At 34.3% G+C, this 21460-nt stretch overlaps 1 protein-coding gene across 1 annotated transcript in view; it reads left to right on the forward strand.

Annotated features, from left to right (window-relative positions):
• Positions 1-3281: 3281 nt before the first annotated feature.
• The window catches only part of LOC145728883 (serine protease inhibitor dipetalogastin), a 32117-nt gene continuing 13938 nt past the window's right edge, over positions 3282-21460 (forward strand). The window contains exon 1 of the mRNA XM_081979400.1: positions 3282-3474. Within this exon, the coding sequence (XP_081835526.1) occupies positions 3381-3474 (94 nt within the window). The 5' untranslated portion in view covers positions 3282-3380. The remainder of the gene's footprint in view (positions 3475-21460) is intronic.

Consider the following 21460-nt stretch of genomic DNA (forward strand, 5'->3'; position numbering starts at 1 on the left):
TTTTGGGCTATATTTTGATGTTTGAACGAACCTTCTCGCTGTCACAGAGACCAAATTAGAAACTGTCAAATTGTGATATCTTCAATAAAACTTGTTTACTTGCACTGCTTTATTTCCAGGTAAGTATGCCTGTTATTTGTGAAATTTAAAAAGAGAATGTGTTGAAATTGAAGAGATGAAAGAAAGCTAAAATTACGAGCTACTTTTTGGCATTTGAACGAACTTTCTAGCTGTCGTAGGGACCAAGTTAGGAACTGTCAAATTGTGACACTTTCAATATTTCTAGTACAGTTACACTGTTGTATTTTATGTAAAATATCTCGGTTATTTGCAATTTTTGAAAGAAAATTGTATTCAGGTAAAAGAAAGGCAAAATCACGTGCTATATTTTGACGTTCGAACGAACCTCATAGCTGTCACAGGGACCAAGTTAGGAACTGTCAAATTGTGACACTTTCAATATTTCTAGTACAGTTACACTGTTGTATTTCATGTCAAATATCTCGGTTATTTGTAATTTTTGAAAGAAAATTGTATTCAGGTAAAAGAAAGCCAAAATCACGTGCTATATTTTGACGTTTTAACAAACCTCCTAGCTATCACAGGGACCAAGTTAGGAACTGTCAAATTGTGACACTTTCAATATTTCTAGTACAGTTACACTGTTGTATTTTATGTACAATATCTCAGTTATTTGTAATTTTTGAAAAGAAAATTGTATTTAGGTAAACGAAAGCCAAAATCACGTGCTATATTTTGACGTTCGAACGAACCTCATAGCTGTCACAGGGACCAAGTTAGGAACTGTCAAATTGTGACACTTTCAATATTTCTAGTACAGTTACACTGTTGTATTTTATGTACAATATCTCAGTTATTTGTAATTTTTGAAAGAAAATTGTATTCAGGTAAAAGAAAGGCAAAATCACGTGCTATATTTTGAAGTTTCAACGAACCTCCTAGCTGTCACAGGGACCAAGTTAGGAACTGTCAAATTGTGACACTTTCAATATTTCTAGTACAGTTACACTGTTGTATTTTACGTAAAATATCTCGGTTATTTGTAATTTTTGAAAAAAAAAATTGTATTCAGGTAAAAGAAAGGCAAAATCACGTGCTATATTTTGACGTTCGAACGAACCTCCTAGCTGTCACAGGGACCAAGTTAGGAACTGTCAAATTGTGACACTTTCAATATTTCTAGTACAGTTACACTGTTGTATTTTACGTAAAATATCTCGGTTATTTGTAATTTTTGAAAAAAAAATTGTATTCAGGTAAAAGAAAGGCAAAATCACGTGCTATATTTTGACGTTCGAACGAACCTCCTAGCTGTCACAGGGACCAAGTTATGAACTGTCAAATTATGACACTTTCAATATTTCTAGTACAGTTACACTTTTGTATTTTATGTAAAATATCTCGGTTATTTGTAATTTCTGAAAGCAAATTGTATTCCGGTAAAAGAAATCCAAAATCACGTGCTATATTTTGACGGTTGAACGAACCTCATAGCTGTCACAGGGACCAAGTTAGGAACTGTCAAATTGTGATACTTTCAATATTTCTAGTACAGTTACATTGTTGTATTTTATGTAAAATATCTCGGTTATTTGTAATTTTTGAAAAAATAATTGTGTTCAGGTAAAAGAAAGCCAAAATCACGTGCTATATTTTGATGTTTCAACGAACCTCCTAGCTGTCACAGGGACCAAGTTAGGAACTGTCAAATTGTGACACTTTCAATATTTCTAGTACAGTTACATTGTTGTATTTTATGTAAAATATCTCGGTTATTTGTAATTTTTGAAAGAAAATTGTATTAAGGTAAAAGAAAGGCAAAATCACGTGCTATATTTTGACGCTCGAACGAACCTCCTAGCTGTGACAGGAACCAAGTTATGGGCTGTCAAATTATGACATCTTCAAAACACTTGTTTAGTGGCGCTCAGTCAATATCTCGGTTATTTGTAATTTTTGAAAGAAAATTGTATTCAGGTAAAAGAAAGCCAAAATCACGTGCTATATTTTGACGTTTCATCGAACCTCCTAGCTGTCACAGGGACCAAGTTAGGAACTGTCAAATTGTGACACTTTCAATATTTCTTGTACAGTTACACTGTTGTATTTTATGTACAATATCTCGGTTATCTGTAATTTTTGAAAGAAAATTGTACTAAGGTAAAAGAAAGCCAAAATCACGTGCTATATTTTGACGCTCGAACGAACCTCCTAGCTGTCACAGGGACCAAGTTAGGAACTGTCAAATTGTGACACTTTCAATATTTCTAGTACAGTTACACTGTTGTATTTTATGTAAAATATCTCGGTTATTTGTAATTTTTGAAAGAAAATTGTATTAAGGTAAAAGAAAGGCAAAATCACGTGCTATATTTTGACGTTTCAACAATCCTTCTAGCTGTCATAATAACCAAGTAAGCAGGTGTCAAATAAGGACACCTGTCATGAAACAAAAGAAAAGTGGTAGTTTAAGGATTTTTTTTATTTTGACTGGGGAAACTTAACCTAGTTTTGTTAAACTGCGTTTTCTCTAATCCTGGTGAAAACCGGCGTTAACCTTTCGTAAAATGCAGCATTGATTTTGTGAACCTTTTACTGGTGCCGGAGGTTAAACCAAACTTTTGGGTATTACATGGGAAAGTTATTATATCCGAAATTGGTTAGGTTAGGTTCAGCAAGGCAAGGTCCTGCGGAGTACTGAACGGTGAACTAAAAATACGTCACAATCACGTGATCTAAAGTTTCTTTAATAATCCGTGCTGCAATGAATTACTTAACTACATTTGCTGTACTTCCTTAACGTATTACGCAACTGACCTTAATAGCTTTGGAAATTTGATTTATTCCACTAAAGTTATTGAAACATACAAAACGGGTGATCATTAAATCAAAAGTGGGTTTATTGGAAACATTCTTGCGACAAAAAAGACTAATTACGGAAACAAGGTTAACTAAGCGATTTTGGTAGGTAATCGCCAAAGAAGTGGACGTCTGTCCCCCAGGTGCTTTGGACTCACTCATTATCGACATGTCATTACGTTAAGCGTGCTTAATGTGCTCAGGAAACAAGGTTATTGATATAACGGATCGTCCGCCGAATGTCTGTCAAGTAGTGACGAACCGCGATCACGAAAAAAAGAGTATTTTCTTCTTTGGTGCATCATCTTCGAATGTGCATTCGTTCGGTTCTTATCCCCCGAAATATAGGCCAACAATAACCAAGTGTTCGGTGAGGCTCTTCTTCGACGGACAGTCGGTGAACGAACACCGCGCGTTGTGCTTGCTTGGTGCACCAGAGTATAACGAACGCGGACACGTCGTCTTCGAAGCGCGAACTTGAACTTGACTGGTAAAGAGCGATGCAGCTTCGCCGGCAAGGACTTCCATGTACCTCGGGCAAGGTACTCGGGGTTGTTGTTCTTGTGATCTACGTTTGCACTGTTGGTCCTCCAGGTGAGTTAACAAATTAAAAATAAGGCAGAAAGTCAAATTAGGTACTTTAAAAAAATTGTGCAGGTTAGGTTAGACTAGGCAAAGTCCAGAGGAGTACTGAATGGTGAACTAAAAAAATGATTCCATAAATAGTCCATTGGGTGTATAAAGTCATTCTGAACATTTTTGATCTCTTGTAAAATGTTCGTAACTGTAACCGTTTCGGAGATATGTGACTTTTTTGACTTTTTATTGTGGAAGTTGCATCAAAATTTTGAAAGTTTCGTATCTTCGCCATTTTTGTGGTTTCTGCTTAAAATGTGCGTATTCAATTGCTCTTTCAGCTCGTGCTAACCGCCATACATTTGATTATACAGGGTGCCACAAATTCGTGTCTAAGTATCGGGATTTCGAAAACGGTAGGAGATACAGAGTTGCTTTTAAATAGAGGCAAAGTTGCGGAATTTGGAGTTCAATCTTATTTACTATCTTATTAATATTTAAAAAAATCGTATTACTTCCGGAAATATACGAAAAAATACGAAATTTTCGAAAAAACCTGACATTTCGGTTTTCTCCAGCCATCATCAACTTTATTACCCTGGATACCCTGTAATGAAGACAGGAACAGTTTGTCAAAAGGAACAACGCGAGTGTATTTGACAAATACAAAGTATTTTGTACTTTTTTCCCTTAAATAAGGTCTATTTATGATCTTAATACCTGGTATATGCCTGGCATAGAATACAGTGTGTTCTTCAATTCTATTGTATCTAGAGGAAATACAACTACGCTATTTTAAATTATTCACTCTTAAATTAGTCCGTTGGACCATTTCACAAGATATTAAACTTATGACATATCAATTAACTGTCCAGCTGTTGAACAGAAAAAACTTCTCCTCCATTACAGTTTCCATTCAAGTATAGCATCTTAACAAGACTTTCTGTAATTTTGCGAATTGCTAGATTTAAAAATAGACACAAGTTATCTGAGATCAGTCCCGTTCTATTGTTCTTCTACTTGTAAATAACTCGTTTTCTACCGGCAGGCTGTCTTTCAATTTTCTTTCGCTAATAGGCACCAAACGGTCGATCCATTATTCCAGCCCTAAGCTGACAATTAAGAAATTCTCCTTGTCTCGTCTCAATATCTATCTGCATCTCGATCGAACACGAGCAAAACGATTTATAGAGCTCTTTTTCTATGCAACGCCACGTTTGGTTAGCAACCGCCCTCCGCGCTCGCCAGATCAATGTCCAGTCGAGTTTTTTTTTTTGCGATTGTTATCGATGCGACCACTTATGTCATTAGACTTGTTCTAGCAAACAGTTTTCGGATTAAGTCACGTTTTATCCAATTTTATGGATACTAAGGAAAATATAGAATGGCAAACACCTGGCAGTACCAGTGAAAGATACTGTGCTATAGCATTTATACGGTCCGCTAGTTTTACGAGCTCTAGGCAAATGAGACTTGATGAATGGCGCTTTAAATTACTAGCGAACGTTGTTCGAATATTAATAATTTCCATTTAGCGTCCGGCGTTTGCTTTTAATGGCCATTGCACTGATACTTTTGATCATTATCAGAAATCTTGACGATTTTATCGGTTAAAATTCATTCAATTGATTTTACCTTTTAATAATTTGCATCTTTGACTCTTTTTAGTTTTTCACTTGTGATGGGAACACTAAAGTTTCCTGTTGCATTCGAAGAGTCACGTGGTACCATCACTTACAGTCTAGAGCAAGACTCTAGAAATTACAGAAATAGGAACTTTTTGAGCATCAAACTATCGACAATAAAATTATTTTTATTTATTAATTTATATATTATTTTAATTTAAAAATACTTTCTCAATAGAAATCAAGGAATTTTCATTAATTATTCAAAATAACATAAATATGTAACTATATCTAATTTCCTTCCTTTCATACAAATGAAGTTACACGCCTGAAAAGTAAAATGTGAAAGTATTATTAATCCACTTTAAATCCGGCAAAGTTTTTTGTCTTTATTCATGTCAGTTTTGAATTTCTTTTTTGTATTCAAATATCTAATGTTCCAATTGATAAACAAGCTGTGTTTTACGTTTCTCCGGTTTTTTACACACCCTGTACGTGTTGGTAATTACATTTTTTGACCGACATCACTCGAAAGAGGAACTTAAAACGGCTCTTTTGTGTGATTTAACCGCTCTGAACTCACAAAAATAACCGAGATATGAGAGTTCCCAGTATAAAATAAAATTGGTTGAAAACAACTTTATTTTGGTGGATAACTCAAAAACGGTTAAAGATACGAAAAAGATGCAGATGACCAAAAATGTTGCTAATAACACGCTGAATCGACCTGCGTAAATTTGAAAACTAAAAATGACCGGTGGAATACAGGGTGTGCGTAAAAAGTCACACGTGCCCGGTTTTTTACACACCCTGTACGTATTTTTTGGGTTATATTTTTTTGAACAACACCACTGAAAATAGATTCTCAAGACGGTCATTTTGAGTGGTTAAACCTCTCTGACCTCTCAAAAATAACCGAGATACGAAGGTTTGAATTTTCAGTTTCTATTTTTAGTAAAATATGAAATTAGTTGGAAACAAACCTGTGGAAAATAACATATTTTGATAAATAACTGAAAAACGGTTCAAAATTCGAAAAAATTGCACAGAACCAAAAATGTTACTAATAACACGCTGAAACGACCTGTGTAAGTTTGAAAGTTAAAAATGACGGCTGGTATACAGGAGGTGGGTGAAAATTAACCCATACTCGGTTTTTTACGCACCCTGTAGGTATTTTTTGAGTTATATTTTTTTGAATAACACCACTGAAAAGAGAAGCTCAAGACGGTCATTTTGAGTGGTTAAACCTCTCTGACCTCCCAAAAATAACCGAGATACGAAGGTTTGAATTTTCAGTTTCTATTTTTAGTAAAATATGAAATTAGTTGGAAACAAACCTGTGAAAAAATAAACATATTTTGATAAATAACTGAAAAAACGGTTCAAAATTCGAAAAAATTGCACAGAACCAAAAATGTTACTAATAACACGCTGAAACGACCTGTGTAAGTTTGAAAGTTAAAAATGACGGTTGGTATACAGGAGGTGGGTGAAAAGTAACCCATACTCGGTTTTTTACGCACCCTGTAGGTATTTTAACACCACTGAAAAAAGAAGCTCAAGACGGTCATTTTGAGTGGTTAAACCTTCCTGAGCTCACAAAAATAATCGAGATATGAGAGTTTGAATTTTTAGTTTTCATTTTCAGTGAAAAATTAAATTAGATACAAACAAACTTATTTTGGTGGGTAACTTAAAAACTGTTAAAGGTACAAAAAAGATGCTAAAAACCAAAAATCTTGCTAATGACACGCTGAATCGACCTGCGTAAGTTTGAACGCTACAAATGACTGCTGGTATACAGGGGGTGCGTGAAAAGACACACGTGCCTGGTTTTTTACACACCCTGTACGTATTTTTTTGAGTTATATTTTTTTGACCAACACCACTGGTAAGATAGGCTCAAGACGGTCATTTTGAGTGGTTAAACCTCCCTGAGCACAAAAAAATAATCGACATATGAGAGCTTGAATTTTCAGTTTCCATTTTCAGCGAAAAATGAAATTGGTTGAAAACAAATTTATTTTGATGGATAGCTCAAATATATCATAGTTTACATCATTATGGCAAACATCCTAAAAAAAAGTATTGAATTTTAACATGTTTAAGATTTTTGTAAAATAATCATCGTCCTCAGTTTCACACAGTGATAATGCGTTTTTCCCGGAGATTTACAATGTAATAACCGACCTAAAAAAAATGGCAATGGAAGCCGTTTAAACCAACAATAATTGCGGAACTAAACAGTGCAGAATTACAACACAAAAGCGGCTTAAGCGGTCACAATAACAGTTAGCCCATCAGGGGTCAAGATTTTTAGAATCGTTTTGCACGTTTTAAGAGGTACAAGAAGAAGGAAGCGGGACCTTATTCAATGTCCGATGCAAATTGGTGTAGCATAACTGGATTAGCCATAAAAACGTGACGTTATCCTGGCCAGTACAGCTTTTAAGCGGTTTACAAACCCCCAGGAAACCGAAAAGTTTCGTGATTATCACGTCTACAAGTCCTAATCCCTTCAAATCTCGTTTGACAAGAGCAAAAAGTCAGGACATTCGTCACGGAATTAAGTACTTTTTTAACTGTACCAATCGTTCATAATGTAGCAGCGGGATTCTGATGTAATTGACGCCTTAACAAGGCCTAAAATTACAGGGGACCGAGTGGGTTAGTACGAGTAAAAACCTGCCTACCGCATGTTATTAATTACAGTTAGTAGTAAAGCCGTTAAAAGGAAATCAGATTACATGCAATGCTTATCAACAAATGAGCGGGTTTAAGCTTCATGCTACCGTCGATAACTCTCAAAGCTATATTCCAACTATACAAAACAGTATCAGGTTTAATAGGAAATTTAGCTTTAGTTTGTAATAGTTAGTGCCTTCCACCAGAAAATGAATAATATCTCCTGAGTTAATCGAAGTATCAAGCTGATTTTTTTGTTGGATTACTGTGCACACTCTTGGCTATAACATAATCAGTCCTTTATGGTTTTCACAGGAAATGTGACAAAATAAAAAAAAGCACCTCAACAGAAAAAAAATCTTGAAAATGGCATTTTGTAACAAAGTAAGACAAATTCTTCTAGAAAAGTTGAGAAGAGGACCTTATGGAGATGATTTAGCTCAAACCTTGAAAAAAATATTGAAACATTTTGCTATCTATTTTCTGACATGCAGGTGAAGATATTCAAGAAACTCCAACGTGAGAGACTTCTGAAGATGTTTTTTGAAGGCTAAGTAAATCTCTTAAAAACATTACTAGGAAGACCCAACAACTTGGAATGTGGTAAAACCTCTGAAAATTGCATAACTGAGATTTAGAATTAAAAAAATTTTGAAGATGATTGGAAGAACAGAAATGCATTTTTACTCTATTTTACTGTCTTGACGGTTTTCTTCCTTAATTTGCGGACAAACATTACATACCAGAAAAATGCACTATTTAAGCACCCAGCTAAGCTCAATTAAACAGTTGAACTTAACCATAATTAAATGAATTTGATATGCAAATGAGCCAATTAAAAGGTAAAAAGCGCTTACGCATTTGAATAAGAGTTGCAATTTGATGCACTTGTGCTGTGTACAAAAAATTTGCCAGTGAATGATCATCATTCATGAATTATTTACTACTCGTATAATGTAATTTAGTGCAAGTGAGAAGAAAATAAATTTATTTGTGATTGTAAAAAGTGTAATAAAGGTTATTCTGATTGTAAAGTTGAGGTCTAAAGACCATTTCTAGGATAGTTTGTTGTAATTTAATGGTAATTTTCTTGCGGCATGCATTAGCCGCACCCTGTAATAGTTAAAGTTTGTTCTGTAAGCATTAAATTATAGCAATTTGTCAGGACAGCTTTATCACAGTCTCTTAGTAACAAAAGTGACCTATAAAAAGTTCAATAGGATAAAACAACGTTCTTCCCAATTTACTTGTGTACATTATGTATTTCAAACGTGAGGTGAAAGTTGCATTACCATGAAATTAAACTGGAAATTGTGATTTACGAATCGGTCCTAAATGTGTTCGACATTGATCTGCAACTCGTGACCCAAAAGCCGATTGCATGTTTAGCATACACATACACAACCGGAGCTTTCGCTTAAACGAAACAAGACCATTCCGGTTGATTTCGCTTTAGAAGGCACTAAATTATTTCGGCCCCGTTTTTACCTACACAAGAAGGGAATAAATCGTCGGTTTCCGATTGATCTACGATAACGATTGTTTCTTCGGAATAGATGTCTAACTACTAACCCATATTCTTTGCCGGAATTGATCACAGTCATCACACTAAAAGAAAATTGTAGGTAGGGTTTTTAATGTCGAAAATCTACTAACCAGGGGTAAATTATATACGTCGACTGGCTAATTCAGCCAATTAGGCTTTGGGGGCTTCGCCCACGGACTAGTTACCGCTTTTACCGTTAAAAGCGCTTAAATTTTGCATTGAAATTTAGGAAAAACAGCCATCTGTTGCGTTTTGATTAGCCATAACTTTACAACTTGGTTGTATATTATCAAACTGTGAAATCTTTATTAGTTTTAATTAACATTTGTCGGCAAAGTCAAAAGAAGTAGTCAAATTTCCCGTTTAAAACGGTAGTTGGATATGTCACGATTGTTGGATTTTATGTAAGGAACAGTACCATTGTAATGCATTCTAGAATTTAAGAAAAATTCATGTGAACATTGCGTAATCTGCTAGCTCATCTGATTTAATGCATTTTTGTGTAATTTCAAACAAACTGGCACTTACTGCACCATAAAATGCTGGTCAATTACCAGGAGTCTTTAAAAAAAAATTTTTAAAGTCTGATGACTCCTTTTAAGATGAAAATGGTCATGTGACTATTTTCAATCATCAAATTTAATTCTAAAGGTCACGTGACTCTTTTAAGATTAAAATTAACAATGTCACCTGACAGTTTTAAATGTCAAAATGTTGTTTTAAGAGTCACATGCCCATTTTTCAGAGTTTAAAGTCACTAGATCTCTTTACAATACAAATGGTCACGTGACGATTATGAAGGAAGTGACACTTGTCTGTGAAGCTTCTTTTGTTTTTTTTGGGCCACCCTGTGTATTAATCGCAGAGTGGTCGCAGCACATTTTGTGACGTCATTTGATTGTCAAATGACGTCACAATACTTTCGTTAAACGATTAATTAAGGTTTTTTCTGACCTAAACAGGCTAAAAGCTTCAATTGTCCAAAATTAGTAGAAAACTGTGACGTTTTTTACAGTTTTTCTCCCTTGTACACAAATTAGTATTATTATCTACAGGGTGAATGTGTTAAAGTTATTTCAAAAACGATAGATACTGATGTGCTTCACGTTGAAAATGTTAATTTTGACAGGTTTAATAACAATATGGCGGCAGCTTAGTGGAGCCAAAAAATTTCTTTTGCATTTTTACAAAAAATCGCCAATAACTCGGTTATTTGAAAACATTCAGTATAAACACATTTAGTAGCGTAGATGGTAATTAAAGGGAACTACCACGTGACGTTGACAGGACTAGACTAAGTTGCACCGTTTGACCGCTAGAGGGTATTGAAATTGATTGTTTTTTTTTCTGACATTTTTAAGAATATTTTGAAAACGGTGTGAGTTAGGAATGTTAAATCAAAACGTACATCACATTCGTGTTCTCCATGCCAAATTAGTAAAAATGGCCACTTTGATAGGTTGAAATCCAATATAGCGGAGATCAGTATAGTAGGCCAGGAAAAACCCTGATTTGAGCAAAATTTCGGTGCACTTTTTCAAAAAATCGTGAATAACTCGCCAATTTGAAACATTCTGTATATAAACACTGTACAACGAAGTAAAGCCAACGAATGGGGCTATCACGTGACGTTGACAGGACCAGTCTAAGTTACCTCTTGTAGCCGCTAGAGGGCGTCAAACTTAATTACCTTTTTTCGGATATTTTTCTTAATATCTCGAAAACGGTTTGAACTAGCGGTGTGAAACTTTTACCTCTCAAAGAGACGCAACTTTTACAAAATATTTTTCCGTACAGCGCATTGTTTGAACCTGAAAATTAAAAAAATAGTTTTTGGATATTTTTTCCATAAATTTTTGAATTTTGAAAAACGGTTAGAGACGAAAACACTGCTTAAAACCAAACATGTTGCTAATTAACGCTGAATCAACCTGTGTAAATTTGAAAGTAAAAAATGACTGGTGGTATACAGGGTGTTCGTAAAAAGTAACACGTGTCTGGTTTTTTACACACCCTGTACGTATTTTTTGGGTTACATCTTTTTGACCAACACCACTGAAAAGAGAAGCTCAAGACGGTTCTTTTGAGTGGTTGAAGCTCCCTGATCTCCCAAAAATAACCGAGATACGAGGGTTTAAATTTTGAGTTTCAATTTTCAGTAAAAAATGAAATTAGTCTAAAAAAACCTATTTAAACTTAAAACATAAAAACCTATTTTGGTGAATAACTCAAAAACGATTCAAAATACAAAAAAAATACTTAATATCAAAAATGTTACTAATGACACACTGAATCGACCTGTGTAAATTTGAAAGTTAAAAATGACTGGTGGTATACAGGGTGAACGTAAAAAGTAACACGTGTCTGGTTTTTTACACACCCTGTACGTATTTTTTGGGTTACATTTTTTTGACCAACCCCACTAGAAAGATGATTTTAAGACGGTTCCTTTGAGTGGTTTATCATCCCTGAACTCCCAAAAATAACCGAGACACAAGGGTTTGACTTTTGAGATCTTCGTTTTGATCAAAAGTAAAATTAGTTCACAAGAGATCTCTTCTTATCCTGTTTTCTCTTGCAAACCTTTTTCAATTATTTTAATAATTGTTTTCTTCAGAATCTTTGTCCACCTGTTATTATGACACTGAAATTCTCTGCATAGTCATCTTATTGTAGTAACTGTCCCAATTTTCGAGCATATGCTCATACCGCTCTAAGCATTGCTCGTAAATCAGCTTCGGTAATTAGTCCAGATCTGCGATAATTAACGAGCCACGCCCTAAATGTCACAGGCCTTATTAGAAATTGCCTCTAAAAAAATTCGCACAACAAAACGACCAACTTGACACCTCTAACTGGACTTAACGACGGCTAAACGCATTCCATAATAAAGATCTTCGCGGCTTTAACGATAAATTACATGCCACCTGTTCGGCGGCAATGCCGTTCCCATAACTAAAAGGATCAATAACAACGAACAACGATAATTATTTTTAACATAATAAGGCCGCCAATCCGAGCGAAAAACTTGTTTTCGGTAGCTCGAAGCGCGATTCTTTGAATATTGCTCCTTGCCAAAACGGAAGCGTTATTACTTGATTGACACCGTAAAATGATTAATTCTAGTTTGTTTGAACATGCAGAAAAAAAAAGTAATCGCAAGATGAAAAGAAGGAGTGGTAGTTTCGGTAAGAATCAAACTGTCAAGTCACATTATGGATTGACCGTATTAGAAGTATCTATTAAAATAATTGAGTTAATTACTAGTCTAGGAAGGAAAAAAACTCTATTAAATACTATAATCAAGTCATTCAGTGGTATAGATAGACCGCCCGCGAGAAGAACCATCCGAGTGGTACCAGTTTTTATGTGGTCGCGGCCTTTACAAGGACATGAAGAGTACCGGATTAGAAGAACCATAACACACACCTTTCATGGCATATATGAGAAACAGTTAGTTGATCTACTTTGATCATGAAATATCATAGACTTAATTCACAAGTAAGGAAGTACCACTCTCTTCACAAAAACATAGTCTCAAGCAATATCAATAAAGTTAAAAAACAAAAACAAAATGGAAATATGTGTCGTGTTACTTTTCACGCACCCGCTGTATACTAGCAGTCATTTTTAACTTTCAAAGTAGCGTAGGTCGATTCAGTGTGTTTTTAGCAACATTTTTGGTTTTTAACAATTTTTTTGTATTTTAAACCATTTTTGAGTTATTCACTAAATTAGTTTTATTTATTAGGTTTGATTTCAACTAATTTAATTTTTTACTAAAAAATTCAAAGTCTCGTATGTCAGTTATTTTTGGGAGGTCAGTGAGGTTCAACCACTCAAAAAAACCGTCTTGAGCTTCCTTTTTCAGTGGTGTTGTTGAAAAAAATGTAACCCAAAAAATACGTACAGGGTGTGTAAAAAACCGAACAGGTGTTACTTTTGACGCACACCCTGTATACCACCAGTCTTTTCTAGCTTTCAAATTTGGACAAATCGATTCCACGTGTCATTAACAACATTTTTAATTTTTAGCAGTTTTTTCGTAGTTTTAACCATTTTTGAGTTATTTACCAAAATATGATTGTTTTCAACTAATTTGGTTTGTTACTAAAAATGGACCCCTTAAACTTCAAATCCTCATATCTCGGTTATTTTTAGGAGGCCAGTGAGGTTCAACCACTCAAAGAAACCGTCTTAAGCTTCCTTTTTCAGTGGTGTTGGTAAAAAAAATGTAACCAAAGAAATACGTACAGGGTGTGTAAAAAACCGGACAGGTGTTACTTTTCACGCACACCCTGTATACCACCAGTCTTTTCTAGCTTTCAAATTTGGACAAATCGATCCCACGTGTCATTAACAACATTTTTAATTTTTATCAGTTTTTTCGTAGTTCTAACCATTTTTGAGTTATTTACCAAAATATGATTGTTTTCAACTAATTTCGTTTGTTACTAAAAATGTAAACCTTAAACTCCAAATTCCCGTATCTTGGTTATTTTTAGGAGGCCAGTGAGGTTTAACCACTCAAAAGAACCGTCTTAAGCTTTTTTTTCCAGTGGTGTTGGTAAAAAAAATGTAACCCAAAAAATACGTACAGAGTGTGTAAAAAACCGGACAGGTGTTACTTTTGACGCACACTCTGTATACCACTAGTCGTTTTTTACTTTCAGATTTACGCAGGTCGATTCAGCGTATCATTAGCCACATTTTTGGTCCTCTACAATTTTTTGGAATTTAGAACCGTTTTTGAGTTATTCACGAAAATAGGTTTATTTCGGTTTTATTTTTAAATAAGTTTATTTTCAACTAATTTTACTTTTTACTAAAAATGGAAACTGAAATTTCAAAACCGCGTATCTCGGTTATTTTTGGGAGATCAGGGAGCTTCAACCACTCAAAAGAACCGTCTTGATCTTCTCTTTTTAGTGGCACTAGTCAAAAAAATATAACCACAAAAATTCGTACAGGGTGAGTAAAAAAGCGTACGGTCAGTTTTTAAAATCAGTCACAGTTTTTTCTCAAAATGTTTAGGTATGTTTAAAAAAAAATTAAGTAGAAAATTCTAAATTGTTTTTTGAAATACACTGTCCCAAGTACACAAGTTCCTTTGAATAAATCGATGAACAACATTTTTTACTTAAAACAATCTAGCAAGCCATAAATCCAATAAAAAGGGGTTTTTCTTTGATTTATGACTTGATAGAAGACATTTTAAGTAAAATAGTTTTTATGGTAAGTCAACGAGGGGGTAAAACGTTTGCTTTACTTCCTCTGCTTGCAGAATGAAAAAAAAACGAGGCAGGTATTCTGGATGTTTCTGAAGATAGAGAAGAAGAAAAGCCATTCAGCCTAAACTGAAATAGTGTGGAAAAATGTAAAACCAAAAAAAGTGTTAGTTATAGATAATCGCGAGGATAATCGTCCTCTCTCTAGCCAAGAATAAGAAACATAGGGAAAGGGTTGGGTTTGAAAGTATATTAAGTACATTCACCTAAAGAGAATAGCTGAGAAAATGACCAAGGAAGAAATTGATAAGAAGAGAGTGGCAAATATAATAAAACTTTTTGGAAAAGAGAATTGTCAGGGTCACAACAATCTAGAGAATTACTCATTTTGGCGTAGAGGCAAAAACAGGGACAAAATGTGTGGAAAAGGACAAAAAAAATTACTATGGATGAGAACCTTTTCTTCAATATCTGTAAGCTGTGAGATATCTTAATCCAAATGACAACAAGCAGAATGTAAACCATCCGTCATTTTTTCTTAAATTATAGTGGAAATTGGTGTAGACAACTCTGGGAAAACCGCATCTGGTTTTTACGCTGTCACTAAAGCCAATCATTGTCAATTAGACGAGTCTTTGGTTCCCACCGACAATCGCTGGACATTTGAGTCATGCATTCTTCACAATTTCTCAACTGCGATCATCAAAAGTTGTCCGTCGTTATTAAAATTCCCCCGGTTAAAGTGAGAGATATCTTGGAGCAATTAGCCCAGACGAAGAAGGACATTGTTATTGTCGTCAGGGTGTAATTTGGTGTGAGAAACCCAGGTGAACGGTATTTTATAAAATCTCGTCCCGTTATTAATGAGCCATTTTCGTCTCGCATAAACACCTTTCTGTTTAAATCTAATTACCGTGGATTGCAGTAAAACCCTAGACAGATGGATTTCTCGGTTGCAACCGGCGAAAAAGTTCAATTACCTATCTACAGGATGATATACAAGATGTTTTACCTACTTAAATATTTACACGAATTTCTTTTACATTGAATGGATTGTTTGCTTTCGTTGACCTAGGTCAGGTATTGTGAGTGGTCACGAATGAAAGTTTAAAGATGCAGTTACATGCTGGATAAATATTTAAATGCGTTTTGCCTTAATGGGAAGACAATCAAGGCGTAAGACTTTTACTTAGAAAAGATCAAAGGTCGTAATCATGATTTCCTGAATGATATTACTCTGCTTCTTCCAAATGAAAGTTTTGTTTTGATTTTCATTTGGTTTCTGCTGTTTAGTTGCTTTTCGTACCGTTCTAGCATAGGATCAGAAGATTTCTCAGCAATAGGCTTTGTTTCTCTAACTTGTACGATTCCTATTACCAATTTCGCATACTAATCAACTCTGAACGTTTCTTATAGAACATTCAATTCATTTCTAAAACGAGACCAAAAATGTTGCTAATGACACGCTGATGATAAGGGATGGCTGAAAGATTAAGAGGGTCTGGTTTTTTTAACACACCCTGTACGTATTTTTTTAAGTTACGTTTGTTTGAAAAACACTACTGGAAAGAGGAGTTTGAAACGGTTCTTTTGAGTAGTTTAACCTCTCTGAACTCCCAAAAATAACCGAGAGAAAGAAGTTTGGATTTTAGCATTTCTATTTTGATCAGAAGTAACTTGAAAACCAACCTATTTTAGAGGATATCTCAAACACGGTTTGGGTTACGAAAAAAATGCTGCTAAAAATGTTGCTAATCACACATTGAATCAAACTGTCTAAACTTGAAAGCTAAAAATGACTGGGGTTATACAGGGGGTGAGTGAAAAGTGACACGTGTCCGCTTTTTTACACACCCTGTACGTATTTTTTGGGTTACATTTTTTTGACCTACACCACTGAAAAGAGAAGATCAAGACGGTTCTTTTGAGTGGTTGAAGCTTCCTGAACTCCCAAAAATAACCGAGATACGAGGATTTGAATTTTGAGTTTCAATTTTCAGTAAAAAATGAAATTAGTTGAAAACAAACCTAAATAAACCTATTTTGGTGAATAACTCAAAAACGGTTCGAAATTCAAAAAAAATTGCAGAGGACCAAAAATGTTGCTAATGACACACTGAACCGACCTGCGTAAATTTGAAAACTAAAAATGACCGGTGGAATACAGGGTGTGCGTAAATAGTAACACGTGTTCGGTTTTTTACACACCCTGTACGTATTTTTTGGGTTACATTTTTTTAACTAACACCACTGAAAAGAGAAGCTCAAGACGGTTATTTTACGTGGTTGAACTTCCCTGACCTCCCAAAAATAACCGAGATACGAGGGTTTCAATTTTTACTAAAGAATTAAATTAGTTGAAAACAAACCTAAATAAACCTATTTTGGTGAATAATTCAAAAACGGTTTGAAATTCCAAAAAATTTCTGAGGACTAAAAATGTTGCTAATGACACACTGAACCGAACTGCGTAAATTTGAAAACTAAAAATGATCGGTGGAATACAGGGTGTGCGTAAAAAGTAACACGTGTTCGGTTTTTTACACACCTTGTACGTATTTTTTGGGTTACATTTTTTTAACTAACACCACTGAAAAGAGAACCTCAAGACGGTTCCTTTAAGTGGTTTGAACCTCTCTGATCTCTCAAAAATAACCGAGATACGAGGGTTTGAATTTTGAGTTTCAATCTTTACTAAAAAATGAAATTAGTTGAAAACAAACTTAAATAAACCTATTTTGGTGAATAATTCAAAAACGGTTTGAAATTCCAAAAAATTGCAACGGACTAAAAATGTTGCTAATAACACACTGAACCGACCTGCGTAAATTTGAAAACTAAAAATGACCGGTAGAATACAGGGTGTGCGTAAAAATAACACGTTTCCGGTTTTTTACACCCCCTGTACCTACCTTTTGGGTTACATTATTTCAACTAACACCACTGAAAAGAGAACCTCAAGACGGTTCTTTGGATTGGTTGAACCTTCCTGAACTCCCAAAAATAACCGAGATACGAGGGTTTGAATTTCGAGTTTCAATTTTCAGTAAAAAATGAAATTAGTTGAAAACAAACCTAAATAAACCTATTATGGTGAATAACTCAAAAGCGATTTGAAATTCCAAAAAATTGCAAAGGACTAAAAATGTTGCTAATGACGCACTGAACCAACCTGCGTAAATTTGAAAACTAAAAATTACCGGTTGAATACAAGGTGTGCGTAAAAAGTAACACGTGTCCGGTTTTTTACACACCCTGTACGTATTTTTTGGGTTACATTTTTTTAACTAACACCACTAAAAAGAGAAGCTCAAGATGGTTCTTTTAAGTGGTTGAACTTCCCTGATCTCCCAAAAATAACCGAGATACGAGGGTTTCAATTTTTACTAAAGAATTAAATTAGTTGAAAACAAACCTAAATAAACCTATTTTGGTGAATAATTCAAAAACGGTTTGAAATTCCAAAAAATTTCTGAGGACTAAAAATGTTGCTAATGACACACTGAACCGAACTGCGTAAATTTGAAAACTAAAAATGACCGGTGGAATACAGGGTGTGCGTAAAAAGTAACACGTGTTCGGTTTTTTACATACCTTGTACGTATTTTTTGGGTTACATTTTTTTAACTAACACCACTGAAAAGAGAACCTCAAGACGGTTCTTTTGAGTGGTTGAACCTCCCTGAACTCCCAAAAATAACCGAGATACGAGGGTTTGAATTTAGAGTTTCAATTTTTACTAAAGAATTAAATTAGTTGAAAACAAACCTAAATAAACCTATTTTGGTGAATAATTCAAAAACGAATTGAAATTCCAAAAAATTTCTAAGGACTAAAAATGTTGCTAATGACACACTGAACCGAACTGCGTAAATTTGAAAACTAAAAATGACCGGTGGAATACAGGGTGTGCGTAAAAAGTAACACGTGTTCGGTTTTTTACATACCTTGTACGTATTTTTTGGGTTACATTTTTTTAACTAACACCACTGAAAAGAGAACCTCAAGACGGTTCTTTTGAGTGGTTGAACCTCCCTGAACTCCCAAAAATAACCGAGATACGAGGGTTTGAATTTAGAGTTTCAATTTTTACTAAAGAATTAAATTAGTTGAAAACAAACCTAAATAAACCTATTTTGGTGAATAATTCAAAAACGAATTGAAATTCCAAAAAATTTCTAAGGACTAAAAATGTTGCTAATGACACACTGAACCGAACTGCGTAAATTTGAAAACTAAAAATGACCGGTGGAATACAGGGTGTGCGTAAAAAGTAACACGTGTTCGGTTTTTTACACACCTTGTGCGTATTTTTGGGTTACATTTTTTTAACTAACACCACTGAAAAGAGAACCTCAAGACGGTTCTTTTGAGTGGTTGAACCTCCCTTAACTCCCAAAAATAACCGAGATACGATGGTTTGAATTTTGAGTTTCAATCTTTACTAAAAAATGAAATTAGTTGAAAACAAACCTAAATAAACCTATTTTAGTGAAGAACTCAAAAACGGTTTAAAATTCCAAAAAATTGCAAAGGACTAAAAATGTTGCTAATGACACACTGTACCGACCTGCGTAAATTTGAAAACTAAAAATGACCGGTGGAATACAGGGTGTGCGTAAAAAGTAACACGTGTCCGGTTTTTTACACACCCTGTACGTATTTTTTAGGTTACATTTTTTTAACTAACACCACTGAAAAGAGAACCTCAAGACGGTTCTTTGGATTGGTTGAACCTTTCTGAACTCCCAAAAATAACCGAGATACGAGGGTTTCAATTTTGAATTTAAATTTTCAGTAAAAAAAATGAGTTAAAAACAAACCTAAATAAACCTATTTTAGTGAATAACTCAAAAACGGTTTGAAATTTCAAAAAATTGCAAAGGACTAAAAATGTTGCTAATGACACACTGAACCGACCTGCGTAAATTTGAAAACTAAAAATGACCGGTAGAATACAGGGTGTGCGTAAAAAGTAACACGTGTCCGGTTTTGTACACACCCTGTACGTATTTTTTGGGTTACATTTTTTTAACTAACACCACTAAAAAGAGAACCTCAAGATGGTTCTTTGGATTGGTTAAACCTTCCTGAACTCCCAAAAATAACCGAGATACGAGGGTTTAAATTTTGAGTTTCAATGTTTACTAAAAAATGAAATTTGTTTAAAACAAACCTATTTTGGTGAATAACTCAAAAAGGGTTCGGAATTCAAAATAATTGCAATGGACCAAAAATGTTGCTAATGGCTGAACCGATCTGAGCCGATTGCATACAGAGGGTGCGTGAAAAAAACGAATTCAAATTAATGTTTTTAATCAATTTAGTTTGTTGGTTTTGGCAAAATGATTTGTTAGTTTCATAAGTCAGAAAGCAATTTTTTTATACATATAATCAAGCATGTTTCATTATTATTTCCTATTATAAATCATAAAACAATGTATGTAATAATTACTACTTTAGTGCATATTACGTCCAATTAAACGAAACATTAATTAAAACAAAGTCTTGAAGTATCATTAGGTTTTGGTAATTTCCATAAAAAAAACTTAAAATTAAGCTTTTTGTGGAATTCAGCTTATTACAGTTATCCTATGAATAAACTCAATTAAAAAAATCGTAACGACAGAATCAAAGTAGCTGTAAACTAAAAACATAAAATAGCAAGACGGTGAAAAAAAGCGATAGGAAGCAGGTCTAATTTATGTTCTATTGCCTTATTAAATCTATACGGAAACGCGTCGATATCTTTACATTAGAAAACAGCTAATCCTACCGGTTAGTTTGATTTATTTGCTTAGACAGCACGAGTCTTCAGTTTTTTCCCTTTAAAAAGAAAAAAAAGTGGCAAAGAAGAAGTGGTTGAGCGTGGTCAACTTGGATTGTTACTTAAAACTAAAACAGCTTTATGATATTATTTATTAATACAACACGGCAAGCGGATATTTTGCAGTAACGAAGACATAAATAAAGCCTTGAATCTGAATAAAATTCTTATCTTATACGGCCCGGAGAGACTTTACAGTCACAGTTCATAGAACATGGGTTCGTTCGCCTTGAAATATCTGGCACGCTCCATCAAAACTTTTACGATCACAAATAACTAATCTAAAACTCTTAGCTATTTCCTTTAGTATATTAATGTTGCTAATTTAACGGCCATTAATAGCATTAAAATTATTTGAATTTAAAGTAAAGCGAGACGAGATTGAAACCGGAAACTGATTCTTAAGCAGGTTTTACATCGCAGTTTAATGTCAAAGAAATTGATGAGTTCAAGTCATAATAAAGCAGCTTCAAGAACGGATTTTCTCACTGTGAAACCAAATAATACCAAAATGACACCTTATTTGTTACTAGACAAATTAAAGAACTAGGCCAGGTTTCCAGGTCTCAAAAGGCCTTATTATGGTTCAAATTTGCTTGAATAAGCCACTTAACAAGTTCTGCAATCCTGGAATAATGGAAATACCACAGTAATTATGCTAGTTCTAGTTAAGGATTAAATTATCCTATGAACTGAAATATCAACAATTTGGAGTTTTGGTATTTCTGTGCAATACTTTGGAGTAACTTTAATTCCACACAAAAAAATGTTTGCACCAATTTAACGAAAATCCAGTGAATGTCAAGAAAAGCAAATTGCGCTAAAGAAAAAAAAATTGGGGCGGCGGTTTCTCAAAAGTATATTCCAGGGCCGAAAACAAAAACACGTTCTTTATCGAGTTGGGAAGCTCGTTAAGAAACCCATCCACACGATTTTCAGTCGGTCTTGATGAAAGGTACGAACCCATTAACAGACGTTTTTGGCAATTTGCCTGTCTGTCTGTAATGATAATTTTTTGGGATGTCGAATTGAATCACTTGATTACCTTTCAGAAATTTGACGCAATTTGTAACTGAAAAGATTTTTTGTT

This window comes from Ips typographus, linkage group LG5 (genome assembly GCF_016097725.1).
Source record: "Ips typographus isolate SLU linkage group LG5, UJ_Ityp_2.0, whole genome shotgun sequence".
In the NCBI taxonomy this organism is placed as follows: Eukaryota; Metazoa; Arthropoda; class Insecta; order Coleoptera; family Curculionidae; genus Ips; species Ips typographus.